The 10000-nt window shown below is 39.5% G+C and overlaps 1 protein-coding gene across 2 annotated transcripts in view; it reads left to right on the forward strand.

Moving 5' to 3' along the window:
- Positions 1-560: 560 nt before the first annotated feature.
- Positions 561-10000, forward strand: part of LOC138029989 (E3 ubiquitin-protein ligase DZIP3-like) — a 14860-nt gene continuing 5420 nt past the window's right edge. Inside the window, exons 1-3 of one of the 2 annotated variants that reach the window (XM_068877835.1) lie at positions 561-663; positions 4785-5443; positions 6347-6400. In XM_068877835.1, the coding sequence (XP_068733936.1) occupies positions 4810-5443; positions 6347-6400 (688 nt within the window). In that variant the 5' untranslated portion in view covers positions 561-663; positions 4785-4809. Of the gene's footprint in view, positions 669-4784; positions 5444-6346; positions 6401-10000 lie in introns of both variants that reach the window. The other variant, XM_068877834.1, reaches the window with a different exon arrangement.

The following is a 10000-nucleotide window of genomic DNA, read 5'->3' on the forward strand; positions in this document are numbered from 1 at the left end:
GTACAACTGTTTGTGGTATGGTAACTAGCGCATGCTCAGGGGTGATAACTGCCTAGCAACTTCCGTTTTCTTCGTGAAATACTAGTAAAATAGGGAGCTTAAGCACGCGCGGTTTGAGACGCGGACGGCAACCGGAAGAGAATATTTCCGGTTCCAGGACATTGGTGTCTCCCACATTTTTATACTAACTATTTCCTAAAGGAGAAAAGATACTAGGCAATGCAAATGTAAATGTGGTTGTTTGAAGACAAGTTAAAAGGGAAAACAACTCACTTCCGGTTGGCGTCCGCGTCTCAACTTGGAAAAGTGGGTTGAACTTTCCACGACTTTTTGAAGCTTGTTCCGCATGCTTGCGTGTTTGTCTTAATTGTTGATAAATATATGCCTCTATATGAATACTTAAATGGTTTTCTCTGATATGATGGTTTGTTCTAGGGCGATGATCTCGAAAACGAAGACCAAATCTTTTTTCGAGATCAATGATATAACTCAATCTTTTTTGCTGTATTATGTAACCAAAGTGACAAACAGAAACAGATCCGTACAGCCGTGGCATGGTAACTAGCGCATGCTCAGGGGCCATAAGTGCCCGGCTACTTCCGCTTTCTTGGGAAGTACTTTGCTTTCTTTCTTCGTGAAGATAATTCTCTCGAGTCACCGAAGGTAAGGTAAGCACAGTTTTGTTAATTTTCTCGAACCATCGGTAGCCACTATGAGCAAAGCTGTTAATGTGAATATCATAAAGTTTTTTAGTGGCGTGTTTTCCAAGAAATAGACTTTTGAAATGGGCTCGAGCTGTTCGAACTCAGCTACCTATTTTCGCTCCTCAGACTTAGGGTGCGTTCGATTGACCGTATTCCGGAATAGGAATATATGGAATATACGTTAGAAATCCTTCGTTTTTACGGAGATTCAAATTTAAATTGTCACATATCTACTAAAATTTTGTTTTAAACACATTTTTGTTATCCTTGCTGCTTCGAAACGCGCCAAACATACCGTTTTAATCATCACTCCAACGTATTCTTATTCCGGAATAGGGTCAATCGAACGCGCCCAAACTGATTAGAATGTAATGAGAAGTGCTAGTTTTGTACCCCATATGAACCATGTGAGCGTTTAGCCCTATTAATGGAAATGGGCCCACACAGGGACAGAGAAAAACTCTGACCAGGGTGGGAAATGAACCGACTACCTTCGGGTTAGATCACCACTGCTCTACCGACTGAGCTACAAGGTCAGACGGGAGCAGGCCGTGGGAACTGAAGATGTTTAAGTCACGGGAATGAACATGTACAAGTATAAGGAAGGGTTACGTTTTTACAAACGTTGGCCGTGTCGCACTTTATATTTCAACAGACTTAACTGATTAGAGTGTAATGAGAAGTGCTAGTTTTGTACCCCATATGAACCATGTGAGCGTTTTCCCTACTAATAGAAATGGGCCCACACAAGGACAGAGTAAAACTCTGACCCGCCTTCTCAGTTTGCCAGACGAGTGTACAGACCCATTCCAGTAATTCCCAATCTGGAGGACAAAACAATGGTTGTTCTCTTCCCTGAGAGAAACAAACCTTTCCAATGCAAAACGATGTAATAATTGTTTTGTCCTCCAGATTGGGAATTAACTGAAAGGGGTCTATTCCCTTTGGCACAATATTGGCCACTGGACAGTGATGAGATGAATGCGGATAAATTTCAGGCAGCTGGTTGCTCTGAGAAATAACTACAAATATCACAAAACATCGGCAACCAACCTACAGGATACGGCCAAATCGATGTTTTCATCCTCTGACTACTGCATCTGTCTTTTATCGTCTTTGCTGATGACACTAACATATTCTTCAAACATAGGGGATATTTCTGAAATTGACAATACCGTATTTACCCGTGTATAATACGCGCCTGTGTATAATACGCACCCCAATTTTGGACTGCATTTAAAAAAAAAAAAGTTAGAGTGAAAAGCAGAGAAATTGTTCATGCAAAACTAGTGTGAAAAAGATCTATTTCCTGGATAAGAAAATTTGTTCTGCTACATACAACAGTAAAGTAAATAAGCCTATGTAAAGTGTTTAAAAACTGAAACCTTTATACAAACTTTAACTCGTAGTCACAATCGAACAGCACTTCTCTCGCACAAGATTCGTCGTTGACAAGTTCATCTTGTTGTCCGTCCACAAGATCGTCTTGTGTGTTATCAAAGTTTTTTTACTACTCCATATTTGACAAAATAATATGGTGTTTTCTCTGTAAATGCTGCTTTCATGCTTTCAGTCACACGAGCTTCGAAAGCGTAAACAAGCAGGCTTTTTCGTCTCCCCAGTCCCAATACGTGGAGCACGCCAAACTCTTCATTCCTTCATCAAGTCGACCTTTCTCTTGGGCGTCGCTGATAACCCTGTGCTTGTTTTCAACTTTAGGCACCGTTTTCCTCTTGAAAATCACCATTGGTCTTAATTTTGATTCATCACCAGCATGCGCCAACAAAACAGTTGCGTGACATTAATTTTCTTCGACACCGGTGCAACCTGTAATGTGCTACCATTCAAAGAATATGTGCGAGTTACTGGTGACCAGAATGGAGAAAAGCTAGATGCAGATTCCATCGGCATTGATACCTACGGAGGAACGAGAATAAAAGTGCTAGGCTCTACAGATCTTCAGTTTAAAGATCTGTGAGGAAAGGAATACTCAATTCGGATAGTTGTTGTTCACTTGGTTGCAAATCCCTTACTGAGCTTGCAGACTAGCAAAGATCTTGGAATTATGTCATTTCCCAGTGAATATGGCCGAGCACTAGGTGCCAAAGGTTGGCTTGAAGGCGAAATCATCAAAGAATACTGAGATTTAAAGACTGTGTGGTGAAGTGACTGATTTTCTTTTCTTTCTTTTAAAAGAAAGGGGATGTATTGATGTGATTTGACTAAGAAGATTGTGTGACATTGAAAGAACGTTCTAGATTGCTGAATAGTGGTAGAGTGTTTAGGAATCAGTAGTTATTTATACAATGCAAGTCTTAAGATTTGTGATATTTACAAATGTATAGAACATTAATCACTTAGTTCTATAAGGGTCTCATAATTTGGAAACCACGTGTAAAAGTGAGTATCAATAAGGCTTTTTGACAATCTCTGGAGCCAAAACATGAAGGCATATTTTTCATATTTGTCAGGTGTTCCACCTCATAAGGTCTTAGCAAACTAGGGCCCATGAACCTATAGCTTCTTTGAGATCTGGAGGACCTATGAACTGAGGCTGCATATATTACTACAGCACATGTTATAAACTGAGGCTGTTGTAACTTGTTGCATATACTACAGCACTTTTTTTTCGTTTTTCATCTTACAACCTCTGCTTTCTTCCGTACAACTTCTGCTTTTTTCCTGGATCAGCGTTTTGCGTAGAGTGATTGATATGACTTAATCCATGACCTCATAGGGTATTTTATTTCATATTGAGCGAAAGTTGCCTCTATTGATCCATCGTTGTGTTTTTACTGTTTCAACACTCCATCCTATTTATTTCACACGTTTTACAGGTTAGGTTCTTCGTTTAGGTGTGCGTACCCTTGAGTTCTTAATACATTAATATTAATTGGTGAGTTTGAATAGTTGAGGGTTGAGTGAACTGTTTTCAAACAAATAATCAGGTCAAATCATCTCAAGGCAAGGTAGTTGTTTCTAGGAACTAATAATGATAATTATTGATAATAACTACAGTCGAAGCTCTCACTGCGACCACTCTCGTAAGCGACCCGCTCTAATTACGACCACCAATGTAAAACCCCGTTTTAAATGTCACTTAAACTCTCTAATTGAAAGCTCTCGTAAGCGACCGTTCCCGTTAGCGACCGCGACCACCTTTGGGATTACCCTACTGGACTTTCTGATTGTTTTTAAGCTCTTGCAAGCGACCACTCAGAGTCTCATCTATGTATGCCAACGCTTTAATAAAAAGACAACCCACTGCGCTGAGCATTTGAAAGAATGTGACCGGCATGACAGACCTGCACCGGCCTCTCTTTTGTACCGGTTTGTGGTTACAGATACTTTTGAAACCTTCAGTTCACAGTTTTGCTTTAACGAGCATGTGCCATTTACCCCTCTTGTATGATATGTAAGAAGGTTTCTTGAATATGTTTGCCAGCAATGGCTGGTTTTCAATAAAACTCCAGTTGAGCGTCAGTATTGCTTGAAGATTTGACACTGCTGGGTTGTATGTTGTGACAAATGGTAAAATTTTCTCGGCGGTTTTGGCCTTTTGTTTAAGAGCGGTCTGTCTTCCCGAAAAAATGACCTCAGATAGCGTTCCCTCGATAAGCTGCCTAGGGTAGCCTCGCTCTTCAAGGAGGGCTTTGAATGTTTTGAAATGTTTTGGCTGGGAATGTCTGATAAGGATATTTTGGAAGATGTGAGTGAAAGTAAGAAGTTCCCGACCCTGAATCTTCAGTACCATCAATAAGATTTTACAAATTCCAGAGACTCTTGCTGAAAGCTCTCATAAGTGACCATCCTCTATTGTTTATAATTTTGTCGCTTACGAGAGCCCATTCTCGTAAGCGACCAGCTCTAGTTGCGACCACTTTTTTGAATTCCCTTGGTGGTCGCTTACGAGAGCTTCGACTGTAGTAACAATTTAGTGACCCAAACTAATTAAAATATCCCCTGACTGCTTTTAAAGGATAGAATTGAACAATAGAGTAGTCTGTTGTGATTTTGATCTTCATTATGTCTGGATTATTGGAAACTGGGCCTCACAGGTAATGCTATTTTTTCTTACAGCTAATGTGAATCAACACTTTAAAAGATGGCAAGTGCGGCACCATTATTTTCATCCACTAAGGAAACAACAAACTATGCACGGTTGTGTCGTCTTTTAGTGGATGTTGGAACTCAGGTGGTTAAAGACACCTTTGACAGGATACATCCCCCAAGCTGTCTCCACTGGAAATTGGCCTGTAAGTTACCTACATTGCAGTCCCTGCGAAAAAGGAAGATTTTAAATGTTACCCAGTGGGGAAGGCTGTACCCAACTATCCCATCATCAGTCTCATCAGCTAGCTTTGACATTACGCTTCTGATGGTACTGCTGAGGAACATTTGTGGCTTGAGTGCCCCTGCCAGCACTGGAAGCTGGGATATCCTGCCCCCTGCTTCTGATAACAGCATTGAAGCCAACATAGCAAGAATCAAGTATTACAGAAACAATGTCTATGGTCATGCAACCCAGGCATCTGTTGACGAGCCAACATTCCAAGCGTTATGGCTTGAGATCAGCAATGCACTGTTAGCACTTGGATCTGCAGCAAGTTATACATCTGCAGTAAGCCGACTGAAGACTGATTGCATGGATCCTGATGTTGAAGAGCGCTATCGTGAGTTGCTTAAAGAGTGGAAGAAAGATGATGATAGCACCAAGGACAAACTTGAACAACTTGAAGGTACACTACCTTATTCATTGTTAAATTCAACCGCATTTGAGCCTTTGATACTTCGCATTTTCTGTGCACCAGTCACTTTTGTTCCTCGAAAAGAGGAAAGAGCATCATGATGTTACAATAAGTTAATTTAGATTGATGGCTCTAGAAACAGCTCTTGATCCTTGGCAATAAATTCAGTGAACTGAGAATTGATATTATTTCTGAAAGCACATGACAAATTCAGGAAAAAGAAAATTGAACACTACATCCATTCAGCTGGCTTATGAAGTGGCCTGTATTACTACTTTCGCTTCCTCCCACTGGTACACTCTACCACCACTAAGAAAGGCCATTCAGCTTGAGGAAGTAATTGAATTTTTGATTCACTCATTTTACTTAATTTTTTTGCGAGCTCCACTATCTTGATGATTGTGATATGTAACAGTTGCTTAATTGTTCTGATACAAAGGGCTTTTGAATGATAACATCAGGGCAACCATAAAATGTCACAATTATTACATGTATTTAAGATGGCCAGGAAATTATGTCGGATACAACTTAATTTTTTTTTAATGTTCAGGGAAATTTGATTGTATGGACATCATTATTGTGGGTTAATGTTATTAAACCCCTGTCAGATTGTTTCCGGACTCTAAATTTTTCGCTTATTACACAAGTTTGACCATCAAAGATGTGTATTACACAACTTTGACTGTCAAAGTTGTGTAATAAACGAAAAATTTAGAGTCCGGAAACAATCTGACAGGTGTTTATTAATTTTTTTGCTGGAGTGGAAATTCCCTAAAGCTATTGAAACCATTATTCCTACTGAGTTACTGTGAGTTTCTGGCTTTGTGGGCTTAACTTTCTCATTTCTATCGTTTTTCATTACTTTCTCATGTTTTTCTTTTTTCAATAATAAAGAGATGCTGAAGACACAAGGAGTGCACACTCAGGACCAACTAAAGGAGATCCAGGGTAGGTTGAGAAGAGTCGTAAGGAACTCTGCTTTAATAGGCTTTATATTTTGGCTGGTAAAAGACATGAACTTGTATGTTAAAGCAAAGGCAAGAAGTAACCCACTTCCTTTATTGGCTGTTTTGTTTTCCTAAGAATCACTTGAGCAAACTGTGTAAAACAGAAGAAAGCATTAGGAAGGTTAAGTTGAACAAAATAAAATGTGTGAATTCACTTAACATCAAAAAGGCTTCAACCAAAAAATGAAGGTAAATATCACAGTAGTGTCATATTAGGTCATGGTGATGGTAGATTAAATGAGATACCTTTAGTAAGAGTTTTTTATGTGGATAGTTTAAGGACATCTAAACATTGTGTATTATTATGTGTATTATTATTATTATTATTATTATTATTATTATGGAAAAAAGCATATTGCTGTCATTGCCAACTAAAATAAACTCTATTTTGCAGGCCATAATCAGTGATATGAAAGCGAAGTTCGTTATCATACCCTATTTAAAGTCACGTAGTGCGAAGCTTGTGCACATGGCCATGCAATTCATGCTCCCGTGATGCCTTTGTAGGCTTCTGGAAGTACGATATGATCGTTTCCAGCGTTCAGGTCCAAAGTAGAGTGCCAGGCTTTGAGGAACAGTTGCTTGTGGTAATTAGCTTCAAAACCAACGACCTTGACATTTTCAAAGTTCATGTTGTGGCTGAAATGGTGGACATGGCTTGCAACTTTAGAGTTTTGGTCAAAACCCATAATTGCCTTTTTGTGCTCCACAATTCGGGTCTTTAATGATCTTTCTGTTTGGCCATAGTACACAAATTACTGTAACACTGTGTACAATTGATTTTGTACACTATGCCTGATTTCTGGCCGTCAGAATCATCTAGCTCTTTGGGGTGCGGAAAAAGGCTGTTGATGGTTGGTTGTGGTTTGTAAGCTACTTTGACCTTTTGTTGTTTCAAAATGCGACCTATTTTCTCGGAAACGCCCTTTACATACGGCAGCACTACAAAGCCATGGAAGTTGTTATTGGCGGGTTTGTTTGGTTAACGCCCTCTCGCAGTGTTGAATAAAGGACATGGGATAATTGTTATCTCGCAGAAGGGCTTTGACTCGTTGCGTTTCTTCTCGTCTTCTTTATTTGTTGACGGAATGTTGTTTGCGCTTTTCAGCAAAGTGTTAACCACAGATCTTTTGTGGCACAAAAGGTGACACAAAAAGAAATCGAGATAACGGGCAGTGTGTCGGTTTTCTGTAAACATACACTTGAATTTTTATGCCGCATCTTCTTGTAATGGTGTCTAGAAAAGGTAAGCCTTGCCCATTGGTGTTTTCTAGTTCCATTTAGTGAACTGTAATTAATTGACTTCAGATGTTTATGAAACTTGTCGACTTCATCGTATTTTAAACAAGAATGACTATCGTCAACATAGCGAAACCACCATTTGGGAGGGTGCGAGAATGTGGAGATTGCAGTTTCCTCAATTTCTTCCATAACCAGGTCGGCTAAAACTGGACTGATGGGACAACCCATGGCACATCCAATTATTTGGTTGTAGTGGTCGCCATCATGTTTGAAGTAATTGTGGTTGAGTACAAAGTGTGAAAGTTTCAAGATGTTGTCAGCAGAAAGATTGGTACATTCTGCTAGAATCTGGTCTTGTTGTAGCCTCTCCTTAGTTCTTGTTAGGGCTACGTCCATAGGTATGGAGGTGAAGAGAGACTTCACATTGAAGGAGACCATGACTTCTTCACTGGTGATGGAATGCTGTTTTATTTGCTGTTTGAAAATGTCAAGGTCGTTGGTTTCGAAGCTAATTACTGTACCACGAGTGACTTTTCCTCAAAGCCTGGCACTCTACTTTGGACCCGAACGCTGTGAACGATCATATCGTACTTCCAGAAGCCTACAAAGGCATTGCGCGAGCATGAATTGCATGGTCACGCGCACAAGCTTCGCGCTACGTTACCTTAAATAGTGTATGATAACGAACTTCGCTTTTATATCACTGATGAATGCTTAAGAATTAGCTGAAATGTCTGTTGAAAAATATCAAGAGTCAGAGGCAAACCTTTTTCCATAGAACTTATGACATCTCCTGTCTACACTTTTTCTATTTTTAAGCTTCTTAGCCTTTCTTCAGTTCTCTTTTTGAGACTGTTTTTTCCTTTTGTTGTGACTCTGAGTGATGTGTTTGAACATGTATTTGATCTTTCTCAACTGGTCAGCAAGGCTACTCTCAAAGTCTCTTACTTTCTCCTCCACCTTTAATTGAAGTTCTCAAATATCCTCATTAGATTTTCTTGGGTACTCATGTCCTGGTACCTTCCAGCAAAGGTTTTAGACAGATGCTTTTGTGCTTCTTCTCTCTTCTTCTGGATACTTGACTTTATGCCTTCAATCACTTTAATGTTGTTGCATAACATACTGGTATTTATCACAGCGTGTAAGGATGTATTCTTTACAGAAGTACATGTTTGTAAAGCAGCGGGATTACAAGGTTCATAACACTTGCAATTTTTTTTCTTGTCTAGCAACAGCAGATGTTAAATCATACTCACGCCTTCCCTCGTACAAGCCATTCATAATATAATGACCTGTAGTTTGTTAGTTTCTCCCAAAAGTATGACTGGTTAGACTTTTGTTTCTTCTTGGGAAAAATTTTCGAGGAGGTTGCAGGGGGCAGAGGGGGGTTGGAAAAAAAGGGTCTTACTGGTTTAGGGGGTCATGAAAAACCAAACATGGTATACTCACTGATGCACCAGTCCGTGCCGCCCCCCCACTTCCCCACACCCTCTAATTATTGACCACTCCCTATTGTCTGTCTCACACCATTCGAAGATATTGGTGGACTTGTTTCCTCACAGCATCAAGCTATAGCCCATAGCCTAAGGTGTCGAGGGTCCTTTACAAGATCTTCGCTGTATTGTCATTATCATTATCATTATCATTATCATTATTAAGCATGACTGTGTGCATTGAACCTTGAATTTTGACCCCCTGATGTCATTGCTTGTAAGAAGAGCACAGTTACATGTAAGTGCTTTAAAAGACCATCTGCATTGCTGGTGATTTTCAGGCCAGTGCCCAACTGGCTATAAAATGGCCCATAGTACTACTTTTGCTTCCTTCCACTAAGGAAAGCATGCAACGTGAGGAACTAATGGTTTCATTAAAATTTAAGTGACAATTCTTCAGGAAAGGGTTTGTATAATAAAGACGTTTTTTATTTGACTTTATTTTTTTATAACTTGCTCAAGTGAACAATAGCCCATTGGATAAGACCGCAAGAGGTAAAAAAAAATTGTCATAATTATTCAAGATGGCCCGGAAATTTTAACAGCAAAGGTGATACTGAAATATGGTTATTTCGGATACAACTTTTTTTTAATGTTCAGGAAAATTTGATTGTATAGAGATCACTTCCTGTGGTTTAATGTTATTTTTTGTTGGCTAAATTCCCTTTAAACTATTTGGACCATTATTCCTACTGAGTTACTGTGAGTTGTTGGCTTCGTTGTCCATAGTAATCTTGTACCCCCAAGACACAAGGCCTCTTACAATATTAGACACAAACGTAGTTTTACCTTTCCTCTTATCCCAG

This window comes from Montipora capricornis, chromosome 13 (assembly GCF_036669925.1).
Source record: "Montipora capricornis isolate CH-2021 chromosome 13, ASM3666992v2, whole genome shotgun sequence".
In the NCBI taxonomy this organism is placed as follows: domain Eukaryota; kingdom Metazoa; phylum Cnidaria; class Anthozoa; order Scleractinia; family Acroporidae; genus Montipora; species Montipora capricornis.